Here is a 15,639-nt window from a genome sequence, read left to right as displayed (position 1 = left end):
CGGCTGAGCAAGTGGGAGGGAGAGGAAAGACCCCAGCTGCCAGGGGCTTAGCAGGGGTGGAACAAGCCGCTCAGGTAGCCCAGAGGTGGGTGCAGGGGGAGACCTGGTTGTCTGCTGCAAAATCCATCACCAACTTTTGTCCTTTCTGTTTTCTTCCCCAGATCCTGTTAACCAAGATGGCCAAGATACTCAAAGCCCCACAGATGGGTTCTTCAGCTCCAAGGTGGCCGTGTTTGCGGCCATCGGTGCCGGCTGTGTGATCTTCATCCTCATCATCATCTTCCTGGTGGTCCTCTTGATCAAGCTCCGCAAGCGGCATCGGAAGCACACCCAGCAGCGGGCAGCAGCCCTGTCGCTCAGCACCCTGGCCAGCCCCAAGGGCAGTGGCAACGCAGGCTCTGAGCCGAGTGACATCATCATCCCCTTACGGACTACAGAGAACAATTATTGCCCTCACTATGAAAAAGTGAGCGGGGACTACGGCCATCCCGTCTACATTGTCCAGGAAATGCCTCCTCAGAGCCCAGCCAACATTTACTACAAAGTGTGAGGAGCTGCTTTGGCACCCCACCAACAGAAGAGCACTCAAAGCCAGAGGGGTGGGCTGAAGAGCCCCCCGCCCAGCCCGAGTAGCGTGCTTGTCCTGAAAAGCAGCCTCGTGCAAGAGCATTTAGTTGTGTAGTTTGGAGCAGGGGGAATCCCAGGACTCCGCGGGGAGGGAAGTCCCTTGCCCCTTCCCTGAGCCCCAAGGTAGTCCCAGCATGTTTGGTTGCCCACAGCTTGGGCTCTGTGCCTTTCCTCACTCTTCAACATGCCTGGCGATGCCCAAGAACTTCCTGCCAGCTCTTCAGGCTCCTTTTTTTTTATAATTTTAAGTAGGGGGGGTCGGCCCCCAGGGCCTGGGTGTTCTGCACTGTTGGGAAAGTCTGCCTGTCCTTGGTGTAAGAAAGATGGAAACCTTCACAGAGAGGAGACTTGTCTGGCCCCAACTTTGTACTACTATAATAATTTTAAATATTTTTGTACCTTTTTTAAACACTTTGTGAAACGTTGGAACTCTTTGATCCTGAGCCTCTTTGTCTTCCCTTTCTGCAGCCTGCCCTCTTGCCCCCTGCCACTCCTGGCCCCGGGCTGCCCTCAGCAGCGGGGAGGGTCTTCTCCGAAGCCGCCTGCTGGGGTCCCACCCTTTTACACTTAGGTCTTCACTGGTCATAGCAGACATTTGGGGCTGTTATTTTAAGATCGTCTTTAGAGAGCGAAGCAGTCTAGTGTCGGAGCGAGGGTCCCGTCCTGAATCAAGCAGGAAGGACGCTTTCTCTCTTAGCCATGGCGGGACCCCCCCCCCGCACCACCCCCCAGCGCCACTTCTTTGCTGTGACAGGCACTGTGGGGAGGGGAGGGGAGGAGGACTTGTTTGTGGCAAGAACCTGCTGGAGGGGTGTGATGTGCCCTGCGAGAGACATTCAGTCAGAATCCCTGTGGCTGAGAGGCGAGTCAGTGTCAGAAGCCGAAGGCAAGTTTTGCTTCCCCGTGAGGAATCCTTGAGAGCAGAGTTCTCCAGTAGGCATTTCCTTAGTTGGAGAGGAAGCTCCCACGTGGCCTATCCAGGTCCCCCCATCCTGGGTTCTGTGTCTTGGTCACTCTAGGAAGTCACAGGGGTGAGCTCCTGCCTCAGGATGGGATGGGACAGGACAGCCCCCCGATAGCCTCTCTTCAAGAGACTCTGAAGTCCATGTTCCTTTCTGGCTCGAAATGAAGAGGGAATCCAGTGGCAGGCTGATTTCAAAGCTGCTGGCAGGTGTGGCCAGAGAGCAGCCGGGTGTTATGACAGACAAGGCCCATCTGGGGACGGAGCCATCTGTTCCTGTCCACAGTGGCCGCCTTGGAAACTGCACCAAGAGGGGAATCTTAGCCAGCTGGCCGAAGTTGGGGCTGGCCGGCCACTGTGCACTGTGAGGAGCACGGGCTGCCATAGAGCCTTCTTGGGCCAGAGGGAGAAGCAGGAGCAAAGCAGGTCTTTGCTTCAGTGTGTTTCCAGTATCCATTCTCCCCAGATGCCTTCCAGGAGGGGGGAGTTAGTGTCAGGCCACTGTTCCCACCACGTTGTTGCTCTGCCAGATGTGAGCAGAAGCAGGCCCTCCCCTGATACTGCTCCCAAGGCCACTCAGCAGCAGAATCGAGGGCAGTTGTGGTCGAGTCTGTCGTAGGAATTGTCACACAATCATCTGTGCCTCTTCATGCAGGAATCCATTGTGGAGGGCAGGAACCAAATCTGATGCTTGGCTGGCACTGAGAGCCCAGCCAATCACCATGCACTAGAGGCGGGGCTCAGCTCCTCTGATAGCATCAGCACACTCCATTGTCTGCTGTAGTCAGGGCATGAGCACCAATCAAAGACCCTGCTGTAGCGTTTCCGTAGCCTCGCACCATTGGGTGGAGTTAGTTGCCATCTTTTCCATAGGGGGAGGAGCCATGTCATTGTCCATAGCTGCAGGCTGAAGAGCAGTTTGGTGCTTCCAGACTGGCTCTCTCTTCCATTACCATATTGTGTTTGTCATGCCAAAAGCCTTACTTTGCATGGAGGAGAAGAGAGTGTGATTAGCAAGTCTTGCACACTTGAAGTCACCCTGGTTGGGCTTCCTATTATCCAGGCTGGCCCCATTTCTGCTCTCCCCTTCCCTCCTAGGAGAGAGAGAAATGCAGCCACTCGATACGCTTCATGGCCCACATTGGGGGGCCCCACATCCTCCTGGCCAAAACAGCCGCTGCCTACCTTGGATAGGCTCTTTGCTGCACCAAGCCTTCCTTGGACTCTGGAGCTAACCGCTCGCTGCTGCTTCCAGATCGGCCAAGGTGGCAGCTGATCTCTGGCGGTGGACAGACGTCTGCACTTGTGGGTAGCTCAAAGCAGCAAGGTTGTCTCCATGCACATGCACATGCTATGCTATGCTCTGAAACCTCCCTATGTTTCCCTTTTTTATACAGATTTAAAACTCTTGCACAAGGCAATAAACTGGCCTCAGGTTGCCTTCACAGGGGCAGAACAGAATGGCAGGAACTTTGCTCTACTTTATGGCTGATCTCTTGGTCCCCAGATCAGAAGTTTATGGAATTGACCTTATGAAGTAGGGTTAATCCAGTCGCCATTCTCAAGAAGTGGTTTCATTTGCCCCCTACAGCCCCCCCCCCAGTCTCTCTTTCCCCTATGCAGTCTCTGTGCAGGATGGGGAGAGGTTTGTGCTTGGGGGGGGGGCGGTGAGGGCTTTGATTGTTGTGCCCTCGAGGCGTGTCCAGTGGAGGTCATCCAAGTATGCAGGATTCTCAGGACTCCACAGATAAATGACCAGGATTTTTAAATTTTCATTTTTAAAAATTTTGCCTACTTCCTTTTTTGCCACAAGTGTAGGATATTTAATACTGCTTAAAGCAGGTGAGGGGATTCTTTAGTTTGTGTGTGATAGTTGTATCTAGAAAGCCCTGAGAGAGTGAAGGGTGCTGGGTATCCTTTGGCCTGAGACTGTTCTTTTTTTAAAGCTCCCAGTCTATTTTAGATACTGACATGCTTCCCAACCTTCAGAAGAGTTTTAATGTGTGCAGGTCACAGAGCAGTAACCATTCAAATGTTAAGCCCCTCATGCTGAGCTGCTTGCAGGTCTGGGGAGGAGACGTACATGTACAGTTCTCAGCGGCTGGAAAAGAGGATGCAGCCCAGCCAGCAGGTTGCCTGAATCCGTTTCTTAAGCAGCAAGAAGTAGGTGGCAGCTGTAAGATGAGAAATTGATCTGAGCTGCAGTTACTCCTTTCTCACTCAGTCACTCAAGATTGCACCTGAAAAAAATGTATTTTCTGTGAGGAAATAGCATTGTGCATGCATGAACATGGTTGGAAGCCTCCGTCAGCATTAACTTCCTGCCATGTGAAAATGGGCCAAAATCAAGCTCAGGGTGTGCAGCAGCTGCGCACTCAGTGCAGGGAATTTCACCCCACCCACCCCCACTCCCCCATTGAGTTCTTCCCCTCTGCATCTCCCCCACCCCAGGCTTGCCTCAGGTGTGATTTCAAGAGACTCTGAGAAGCTGCAACAACAAACGCAGCCTGGCTGAGCAAGCCCCGGGAGGGGGCGGGGGGAGCAGAGGGGAGGTTGACCAAACGTCTTGTTGGGCACCTCCGTCTCGCTCTCAAACTCTCTCTTGTGATCGTCGTTCCCATCAAAAGGACTTTTTTATTTGAAGGTTTTGTTTTGTAAATAACTAGTCTGTTTTGGAAGAAATAATGTAAAGATGTTTTGTATAAACTCTGGATTATTTTCTGGTTGCTTTTTCTTAGAAAAAATGAGAACTAAAAAAAAATAACCACAAGAACGGGTGTACAACATTTGTCATTATGCCATTGGGTGAAGAAGCAGGGGTTTCTCTGTCTGCAGAGGAGCCGGTCTGTGGGCATCCCCCCTGGGGAGGCAGCTGCTAGATGGTTCAAGCATCTCTTGGAAGACGGTCGCAAAAGCTCTCCCCAGGGAGGAGCAGAAACGCAGACTGGGTGTGGGTTTTTTGGCTGGCTGTATGGTTCTCTGTCACTGGAGGCCAAAACCTCTGGCTGACTAGAACGGGTAGAAAGTGCAGGTTTGGCTTCATTTCACATTCCAGCATCCATTAGTCTTTTGACCAAAATCCAGTGATCTGATTCAGAAGTCAAAGCTGGAGCAGTGCCTCCAAAGTGTCTAGGAACCAGCACTGCACAGAGCTGGGCACAGGGTCACGTGTGCTTGGTGTCATCTGTAAGCTATTGGCTCCCTACATCTGTTCTTCCAACTTATTTTACCACTTCAACAGTAGTGATTTGCTCAGAGAATTCTGGGGACAGTGGTTTGGGGAGCTGCTGAGAATTCTCTTTGAAACCCTCACTGGATTCATAGCAAGAATGAACGAGTGCTAAATCCGCTTATGGTTGTGCTAAATCAGCTTATCAGTGTGGATATATTATTAGAGGCCACAAGATTCCCGAGCCTGTTTGGTTCAGTGTGGCAAATTCTGGGGTACCTCAAATGTCCCCAGTTATTTCAGAGGAAGGGGGGAAAGTTGATGAGCTCAAGAAGGAAGACCATCTGCAGCAGCACCCTGATGCATTGGCCGTCTGTCGGAGCACACCTGACCAATGCAGCCTGGAGAATGGCTGCACCAGTTGAGCATAAGGACATAAGATGTCCACTGCACATTGGAACAGTGATGTTGACTGCCGACTGCTGGTGAGTTCATTGCATAGTAGAGATGCCATCCAACCCCTCAGTGACAACTGTGTGGTGCCTCCATTTTCCTCAAAGACCATTTCTCTTTTTAAGGCTCCGAGACTCCCTTCTCACAAAGGTGCCTCGTCCACACTTTGCTGAGCTTTTTGGCTGCACGGGTTTCGGGTGTTGCCCTGGTCTGTAGCAGTTGTGGACTCCACTGCTGTGTCCAAGAAGTTTCTCCACCCCCCAGTCATGTTCCAGCTATGTTCAGTTTTGAGGCCAAGGGCTCAGATGTCTGAGTTTTCTGTTGGTGGCACTGAATTTATCATAAAAGTGTATGTTTTATTCTTCATTCACTTTGCCAAGAACTTTTTTTCATCCTGCTTTCTCCCACTTAAATCATCCATCGTCATCAGTAATCTGTAATACGGGATTTGAATTCCCTGGAGCCATGATGGAGCCTGATATATTGTTAAATAAAATATTTTTTCCTATGGAACCTAGTCTGTCCCTTGAGCCTTTTGTTCTCCTTTTCACAAATCTTATGGAAATGAGTAATAAGAAAGGTTACTGGTCTTGTTCCCAGGTTTCTGGAGGGAGGCTGAGTGTAGAAAGAGGCTTTTTAAAAAGCCCACAGCAGAAGTGAGTTTTGAGTAGGGAATCTTCCATCTCTTACTTGTGACGTCCTGTCCTCAGATGCCTGTGACACTGTTGCCATGGCTGTGGTACATGGGTGCATAATTGGCATGAGCGGACAGCCTGCCTTGGGCACCACGGGACCTCTCATCGAGCGCCCCTTGCTGCTGCCCCCCTCCCCCTGTGCACCCTGCTTCTCTTGCCATGAGCGTTGGTGAAGGGCTCGTGGAGGCAGCAAGTGTCACCCCTCAACAGGCACCCTGAAGCCACAGCGGATCACTCCACTGCTCTGAGGCTCTACTGTTTGATTGTTGGATCAAACAGCTGCCTGCTTTGAATCAGTGTGGAGAAAACTGTTAATTCGGCATACTGAAGGCTTTTGGACAGCGCTTCAGTGGTGCTAGCTGGCTAAAGGGCTGCAGAGCCTTTTGCTTTGAATATTGGAGACTCACCGCAAAGAAGAAAATCTTTAGAACGTTGCAGAGTTGCTCAGGTTGAATAAGGAGCTTAAGTGTGACTTGCACAAAAGCACGTGTCACAGCCCCCTTTCTATTGTGTAATTAGATTTTGTGCCTTAAACCCTCTTGTTCTTACACCCTCTGGGTAGATAATGCTGCCACCAGGAATTAAATTCTAAGCTAGTTAATTTTTCCCTGAATAATGTGCCCAAGTGTTAGGCTCTTCTGTGGGACTATGTGGCCCTGAGGATAAGACTGGGGTGTATAGAAATCACATACAGTCTGAGGTGGACAAAAACCCCAAATGCAACGTATTTTAAACATTTCTTTTAATGTGGGATGGGCTGGAATGGCCCTTCTGCCACCCCCTTTGGCCCTCCAAGGCATCTTGGTGCCCGGCAGCTTTCCCGAGTCTCTGCCCAGCAACGTGTCACTCTCCCAGCTCACGCAGCACTCAAAATGGTTTTGCCTCTTCCCCTTTGGTACACTGCCACCGACCAGCTGTTTTAGGAATTACCAGCTGAGAGGGTCAGTGCTCCCAACTTTTTTTCTTCTTGTCTCCATTTTCTCAATCAGTGAATAATATGGGAAGGTGCTTTTTCAAATGGCTCCTCAGCCCAGAAGTGGAGCGAGAAGCAAGATCCGTCTCCCAGCTGACCCTCACTCTACGGAGGTGGCAGTGGGCATAGTCTTTTGTTTTATGGAAGTAGTTCTGTACTAGAGTTTGTGGTGTGGCCTGCTCTCATTGGCCGGTGCCTGTTGATCTCCCTCCCATGAGATGCTTGGGGAAGACACAGATTTGTGTCTGGCAGGGGCAGAAGGGGTTGCTGTGGGGGAAGGGTTTGAGGTGTGACGTCCTCAAGGACCTGCATCGTCCTCTTCCACACACCCATGGCTCCCCTCCCTCTCCGTCTTGGGACTGCTGGACCGCACAGGAATGTGAGAAGATGCGGCAGTGATGAAACCTCCCCAGCCCCTAGGGAAGCCTCTGTGTCACTAGAGTGGCCGCTGGTTTGATTTCTCTCTCGGTGCCAGACATCACACCAGGCGACGGCTACCCATGGTCCTGTGGCAGTTTCTGAGTCATAACAGATGCCAGCGGTACAGGGGAAGCCGGAGGACCATGACCAGCAGCTCATGGAATCTGTGCCAATGGCACAGCAGCTGTAGCAGCCTCGGTTGAGCTGGGCACAGGGGTGCCTGCAGGCAGCTCCACCGCCAGCCTCTGCATAGGGGGAGAGGAAGTGAAGTCCTGCCCCTCCCTGCACCACTCCCTCTTCATCCATAGCTGCACCCTGGGGGCCCTCATAAGCGGCCTGCTGCTCATCGTGTGTGTGCTGTGAGTGATGCTTCTCACTAAGTGTGCTGCACACCTCCAACCTAAGGTTGCTAAAATCTCGCTAGCTAGCCACACCTCAGCTGCAGTGTAGACTCAACTGTCTGCTGTGTATGTGACGGTCCTGTCTACTGACAGTTCACACCCAAGGGAACCTGAACACTCCCTGGGCTGGGCAGTGTTGGTGGTAACAGTAGTGATACCTGGGAGACCACTTTTGTTCAAACAAAGTCCTCCTAAGTAGCACTTTAGAGGACAAAGCAATGAAGGACCCCAGTGCACATTCCTACAGGCAAGACAGGCGCGTCGATCTCTAAACGATCCCAAACCTGAAACTTAAGCCAACCTGCACTCCAGCTCACCACAGGAGTTGGAGCCAGTAGTAGGTCCAGGGCTTTTTTTCAGGGGGAACGTGGTGGAACGGAGTTCCGGAACCTCTTGAAAATAGTCACATGGCCGGTGGCCCCGCCCCCCTGATCTCCAGACAGAGGGGAGTTGAGATTGCCCTCCACGCTTGCTCAGCTGCACAGAGGGCCATCTCAACTCCCCTCTGTCTGGAGATCAGGGGGCAGGGCCACCGGCCATGTGACCATTTTCTCCAAGGACAACACACTGAGTTCCACCACCTCTTTTCCCAGAAAAAAAGCCCTGAGTAGGTCCAACACAAGCTCCCATACTGTGTCAGTGTCAGGCCTGCAGGGCAACAGAAGATGTTAGTCCAAGCCTGGGCACCCACGCACAACCACACAACACAAGACATTAATTTGGTGGCCTTTTTTGCTATCATTCTTCCTCTTGAACTGTGAGCTAAGCCGTCTTCCTTATGGCAAGCATGCAACCCAACCAAACAAATACAGGACAAAATTTCTCCCATGAATGCGCTGCCCACAGATTAAGCAATGCTACTCTTCCAAGCACACGGGTTTAGCAACTGGAAGAGCAGCATGGCCTAGGCCACGCCACCATTACCCACTTACATTTTAGTGCAGTATCTGATTTCTCCTACCCCACAGAAGATGAGAGACAGTGTAGACCTTCCCTCTACAGCGTTGGAGCACCATGGCCCCGTCTTGGTCACTCTAGGAAGTCACAAGGGTGACCAGTCAAGGGGGTCATCCTCTGGGTCCCTGGGGGATCTGGCAGACGACGTGGTGGAGAGTGGTGGCCTAGGCAGCCCTCTGGTCTCTTCCCAGCCCCATTCAGGATTGTGTTATGGTGGTGTGGCTGGGATGCTTGATTTGAAATGGGGGTAAGGTTGGGAATTTTAATTTCTCCTGTGATTCCCTACATTAATCTAGCCACTCCCACCCCATTTTCAGACTGAAAATAAAAACGAAAGGAAGGAGCCAGGGATGAACGACATACCTGAGAAGCGAGGAGGCTCCAGCTGGTGGGCTTCAAGCTATGGCTGGGGGAGGGGTTGGTGCTCCTCAATTGGTATGGATACTGCCTAGAAAAGTGCACTCATGCATACCTCACACATCACTAAGGGTGGCCAGCTCTCCCTTTGGGATCTGTTTGGTTGAATGCAGGTTTGCCATTAAGGAAAACAAGATGCTGCCTGCCCACATTGCCTGCTTGTGGTGCTGCAGCATGGGTAAGAAGCAAAATGAAACACACACATGTCTCGGTGGTGGCGACTCGTTACGACTTCATTTCCTGATTTTGTTTCACTGTTCCAGCAGCCGCTTTAACTAACAGAGCTCGTGATTTCTTTGAGTATTTTTGGCTTATTTGTTCCATTTTGCACACTCCTAGTAGTCACTTACATTGACTCTGCTTTGGACTCTTCTCTGGGTAAGGCCTGTTTGCTCACAGATCAAGAACAATCAATCAAAATCTTGGTTTCCTTCTTCTCTTGAAATTGGTTTCAGTCAGTGTGGTGCATTCAACGCTTCTTGAATTTAATGATATCCTCAACAGCAGTAGTCCCTTCTGCTAGGCTTGCTACAGAACTGTTTTGTTAGAGTGTACAGGTTGGTTGTACATTCTCAAAACCATAATATTGCTATTCCATGTAAGGTTATACAATCTTAAACCTGGTAGACTCAAGACGACAATCTCTTCTTTGGAATGCCCTCCAGAGCACAGGACCTGGACATTCCCCTGTCCACAAATGTATTTCTAGCAGGATGGGGTTTTCACGGCTGTGATACAACTATTCAGCAAGAGCAGTACTTGACTGAGAGTTCTTTGCCCATTAATATCTTGGGACTTAGGGCCATACATTATGCTCTTGTGTTTTTTACAGCCTTACTCGGGGCAGAATCATACAGGTGCAAATAGGCAACACTACAGAGATGTACTACATCATCAAAGAGCGGGGCACTGCTTCCCTGACCCTTCGTGCAGAAGCTACAGCCGTCTGCAGTTGGGCCATGCTCTATGAGCTCTCCCTTCTAGCCATTCATGTTGCTGGCTCAGACAACACCAGCGCTGATGTATTCAGCAAAATGCACGCCTCTCAACGCAAATGGGCTCTCAGAGAATCTTACCTGTGGCCTGTTTTCTACCAGTGGGACTTCCCAAGTGTGGATCTGTTCACAGTGGCAGAAACCACAAAGTCACATGTTTTTTGCTCCCTAGCAGGAATCAATCCACAATCAACAGGGGATGCATTCCAGTTTCATTGGAGCAGGATCCTGTTTTATGCATTCCCATCTGTCCCACTTCTCGGCAAGGTCCTCAGTAACATCAGGAGGGATAACACAAGTTGCGTACGCCAGCCCTGTACTGGCCCAGAAAAATGTGGATCCCACACTACTCAGGCTGTCCAAACAGCCCTACGTTACCCTCCCAAAGGCTCCGGACCTTCCACGCAGGGATGTGGTGCTTCATCATGACCTCCTGACACCGCAGCTGACAGCATGGCGCCTACACCCACACATTTAGTGTTCTCTCAGCATGTCTAAAATGTGATTAGGAGTACAAGAAGGCCCTCTACTCATAGGTCTGCTGCTTCAAAGTGGACTTGCTTCAGTGCATGGATTAACAGGAAGGGCCTCGATCCACTTGTGTGAGCTTCAGAGCAGCAGCTCAGCCACGTCTTCCCTCAAAGTACCTTTGGCAGCCATTTTCGTGTGTAGATTGAGGGCAGGCTGGTGTTCTCACATGGTTCTTTGTACCAGTTTCTCAAAGGGAGGTCTAATGTCCTCCAATAACATCTCTCATCTCTCAATGGTCTCTATCATTAGTATTCTCCTGGCTTCGGTTGTCACCTTTGGGGCCTCTGGTCACATGCTCTCTGCATGCACTTGCACTTCAGGTGCCCCTTCCTGTGGCTGTTCCACCTGCCAGGTGAGTCGGTGAGTTAGCAGCCCTCAGAGCAGATCCCCCCTTTACCAAATTTCATGAGCGAAAAAGTATCCTCCCACCTCCACCTGGCTCAGGACATCTCACCACCTGTGTGCTTTCCAAAGCCTCGGACAAAAGCAGAGCAAACGCTACACGCTCTAGATGTACAAGGGGCGTTATCCTTTTATATGCATAGAGCAAGTTCATTTTGCACAGATCCTCATCTCTTTCGGTGCCAAGTCATCTGCAAAGGCTCTTAACTTGTAAGTCTCCTGTTTCACCTTTAAACCTCCAATTCTCTCATCTTGTCTTATGTTCCTGTTCAGGACTTCAAGCAGTTTGTCTTTCATTATATTTTTCCAGGTACTCCAGAATATCCAATACTATTCTTACATTGTCCTTCAGCTGCCTCTTAGGTAGAAATACATGTTGGTCTTCATGAATAATATCCTGTAGAATCCTTTTAGGTCTTCCAGCCAAATCTTCCAGCCTTTTAAATAGTGTTTCTCTAGTACAGCGATGGCAAACCTATGGCACGTGTGCCACAGCTGGCACGCAGAGCCCTCTCTGGGCATGCAAGCCGTCACCGATCGCTAGGTCCAGGGCTCATTTGGAGGGAGAACGCCTGGAACGGCATTTCAGTAGCTCTGAGTAGAGATCACTTGGGTTTTGGCCTTGCCCATGTGATTCCTTTTCCTCAAGGCTGACTCCCTGCTGCCCGTCTCTTTAGCAGCAGGAAATGGAGGCAGCAGCTGGGCTGCTGGGGCTGGCTTTCTAAAGAAGAGTAAGCTGCTTTGATTTAATTTGCATTACTTTCAGTCATGGCTCTTGAGTGAGTGAGAGAGAGGGAGAGAGAGAGTGCTTGCAAGCCAGGCTGCTGGTGTAAAGAAGGGCAAACTGCTTTGATTTAACTTGCTTTACTTTCATTCGTGGCTCCTGAGTGAGTGAGTGAGTGAGAGAGAGAGACAGAGAGAGAGAGATGTTAATTAGTTTGGACAATTGTATGAGTTGTTTTTTCTTAACTAAAACTTCAGTATTCAGGTTTAATTGCAGTGTTGGCACTTTGAAATAAACAAGTTGGTTTTGTGTTGCAGTTTGGGCACTCGGGCTCAAAAAGGTTCGCCATCACTGCTCTAGTACATTTGCCTTAACCTTCTTGTTCATCTGTTATAGTTTCTCTGTGCAATCCCAGATGGGAAATATGCACATGCAGGCAAGTCATGGAACATTTTGGACTGGCTTCTGTGTGCAAGATGCTCTCCATTCCTTTAATGGTTTTTCCCACCTTCATGTAGTATTCGCCTGCCTCTTCAATGCCATAGAGAAAAGAACAATTTTTTAGCCTCTCGCTTTACTTCTGAGAACATAACCTATAATCATAATTATTTTGTTTAGTTTTTGGTGGGTGAGAAGAGTGGTTTTTTTCCCTTTTCTCTCCTGCTATTTTGGAAAGAAAGCAGCGTTCCAAAAAGTTTACCTACCCAGTGTGAGGGGGAAACGGATCAGTCAGACAATCATGGCCTGTGTCTACTGGAGGGGCTCCCAAGTACAGTGCACATAGACACTATGATGCCCAACAGCTTTTCTCTTGGAGCTTGCCAAGTGTTTTCAAAAGTGGGTGGGGCTAGGTGGGCTTTTGCCCAGCAGAGCTTCTGATTGGCCATTGGAGATCAGGTTGGCTGTGCTGGTCTTTAAAACACTGCTTAAGCAGCAGCTGCCACCACTGTAGGGAGGTCTTCACTGCATCACTGAAGTTGTGTGCATGCAAGAAAATATTTTTAAACAATATGGACTTGATCTGGAAAATTGTCATGTACCTTATCAAAGATGTGAATGCTGCATAATTTATAAGTCTATTATACTGCCTTTTCCAAAGCAAAGTGAGCATAAAACACAGAACCCACTTGATTTCATTCATTCAGATATCTGTGGCCCTCTACCTGTACAAACTCTGGGAAAGAATAAGTACTTTGTTACATTCCTAGATGACTTTTCAAGATACACAGTAGTTCATCTCCCTGGAGAGAAATTCCAGATGTTGGACCACTTTAAAAACTTTGTAGCTATGGTCCAGAATAAATTTGGAAGGAAACCACAGATCCTGCACTCAGATAATGGCACAGAATACATGCCTAATGCAATGCAGCAATTCCTGAGACAGGAAGGCATAGAACACCAGACCACAGTGGCCTATACTCCTGAGCAAAATGTAGTGGAAGAGAGGAAGAATAGGACACTGCTAGACATGGTGAGAGGTATGTTGCATGATGCTCAACTACCAAACCAATTTTAGAGAGAAGCAGTCGCGACTGCCACATATACACAGAACAGACTGCCAACAAAAGCTACTGAAGCAATCCCATTTGAACCTTGGCATGGCTATGTACCAAAGTAAAGCACTTTAGAGTCTTTGGATGCAAGGCCTACTCTCACATTCCAAAGGAGAGGCAAACTAGATGATGGAGCTTCACTCGGAATTATTGTTGGATATGCTGCACAAAGCAAAGGGTACAGGATCTATGATCCACAAACCAGCAGAACCATTGTGAGCAGAGCTGTTTACTTCAACGAAAGTGAGAAGGCTATACTTGGAGAGGGGGCCTCCACTGAAGAGAACAGCCAAATCACATTCAGATGAAGAACCAGGAGACTCTATGATACACGTCAATAGCACACCAAGTGCAACTATAGTACCAGACAGTTCACCACTGGAGACACCTGGCTCATGAGAACTCCAGAGTCCAGAGACACCTGACCCACAAGAGGAACAGTGTCCAGAGACATCTGACCAACCAGAGGCACAGAGTCCAGAGGTGGAACCAAGAAAATCAACACGTTCAACCAAAGGTATTCCAACCCAGCGACTGTCCTACCTCACAAGAACGGCAGAAATACCTGAACCTACTTTATGGGATGAATTATCCCAGCTACCACCAGAGGAAGCTGAGAAATAGAGAAAAGCCACACAAGAAGAACTTGAAGCCCTACACAAGAACAAGACATGGACACTCGCACCGCTACCTTGGATGAGGAAAGCAGTGGGGTGCAAATGGGTTTTCAAAGTCAAGCTACTCTACATCAGTATACTAACAAGTCCCGACATAAGTGCTGCAGTGGGTCTACTATGCAGAAAATCCCCATCACCAACCTTCAAAGACTGGAACGCAGTCAAGAGACTTGTTAGATACCTAAGCTGGATTTCTACCTAATAGACAAATTAAGGATAACCTAAGGACAGCAATAAATGCTATTGAATACTATGATGAGCATTGTGATAGGGAAGTTGGTTTCTTTTTCGTGGGCGCAGAAAAAGCATTTGACAACCTGAATTGGGACTTTATGTTTGCCACTATGGAAAAGCTGCAAATGGGAGAAAAGTTCATACAAGCAGTCAAAGAAATTTATAAAGACCAGTGTGCAGCGATTGTAGTGAATGAGGATTTGACCAAAAAATTGAAAATAAGCAAAGGTACAAGACAGGGCTGCCCATTGTCTCCATTGTTGTTTATTTTGATCTTGGAAATATTGTTGATTCAAATACGAGAGGACGATACAATTCGAGGCATAAAAATAAAGGAATTTTCCTACAAAGTCAGAGCATTTGCGGATGATGTAATGTTAATAATCGAAGATCCAATATGCAATATGCCAAAAATAATAGATAAAATAAAGGAATTTGGAGACTTGGCTGGATTCTATGTGAACAAAAAGAAGTCGAAGATATTGTGTAAGAATATGACAAAGCAAAAACAGCAAGAACTAATGGAAATAACGGATTGCGAGGTAACTAACAAAGTGAAATATTTAGGCATTGAGCTGACTGCGAAAAATATAGACTTATTTAAAAATAACTATGAGAAACTGTGGCTACAAATAGAAAGAGATTTGATAAAATGGAATAAATTAAACTTGTCATGGTTGGGAAGAATAGCAGCAGTGAAGATGAATGTGTTACCACGTGTGATGTTTTTGTTGCAAACAATTCCAATTATCCGAGACTTCAAACAATTTGATAAATGGCAAAGGAAGATCTCAGACTTTGTATGGGCAGGCAAGAAACCCCGTGTGAAAATGAAAGTATTACAAGATTCGAAAGAAAGAGGTGGACTGCAACTGCCAAATATAAGATTATATTATGAAGCAATTTGTTTGGTCTGGCTAAAAGATTGGATAACGTTAAAAGACCGTAAACTGCTGGCTCTGGAGGGACATAAAAATTGTTTGGATGGCATGCCTATTTGTGGTACGATAAAGTAAAAGCGGACTCTATGTTTCTGCATCACTATATTAGAAGAAGCCTTTTCACAATCTGGAAGAAATATAAGGACTATATGGAAGATGGTATCCCCTCATGGGTGGTACCATATGAAGTAATAGATCCGAGAGCTGTTTACAATGAACAACAATGTTTAACTTACAAAGAGATAACATTAATGGAACATAAAATGTTAAACATAAAAACGGAAGAAGAGTTATCTCCCCATTATGGATGGTTCCAATATAGGCAAATCAGAGATCTTTATAACTCGGACTGTTTAAAAGGAGGAATAAGATTGAAAAATTCGGAACTAGAAGAAGTGATTTTACAAGAAGGTAAAAAAGAAATCTCGAAAATTTATAAAATACTTCTAAAATGGCACACAGAAGATGAAACAGTTAAAGTCCAGATGGTGAAATGGGCAATAAACTTT

General features: G+C 48.1%; 1 protein-coding gene across 1 annotated transcript in view; it reads left to right on the top strand.

The window, feature by feature from the left end:
• The window catches only part of EFNB1 (ephrin B1), a 157,881-nt gene extending 152,164 nt beyond the window's left edge, over positions 1-5,717 (top strand). Inside the window, exon 5 of the mRNA XM_054996065.1 lies at positions 162-5,717. Within this exon, the coding sequence (XP_054852040.1) occupies positions 162-550 (389 nt within the window). The 3' untranslated portion in view covers positions 551-5,717. The remainder of the gene's footprint in view (positions 1-161) is intronic.
• The last annotated feature ends 9,922 nt before the right edge of the window (positions 5,718-15,639 follow it).

Source organism: Eublepharis macularius, chromosome 13 (assembly GCF_028583425.1).
Source record: "Eublepharis macularius isolate TG4126 chromosome 13, MPM_Emac_v1.0, whole genome shotgun sequence".
Taxonomy (NCBI): domain Eukaryota; kingdom Metazoa; phylum Chordata; class Lepidosauria; order Squamata; family Eublepharidae; genus Eublepharis; species Eublepharis macularius.
This window is presented reverse-complemented; position numbering and strand designations above follow the sequence as displayed.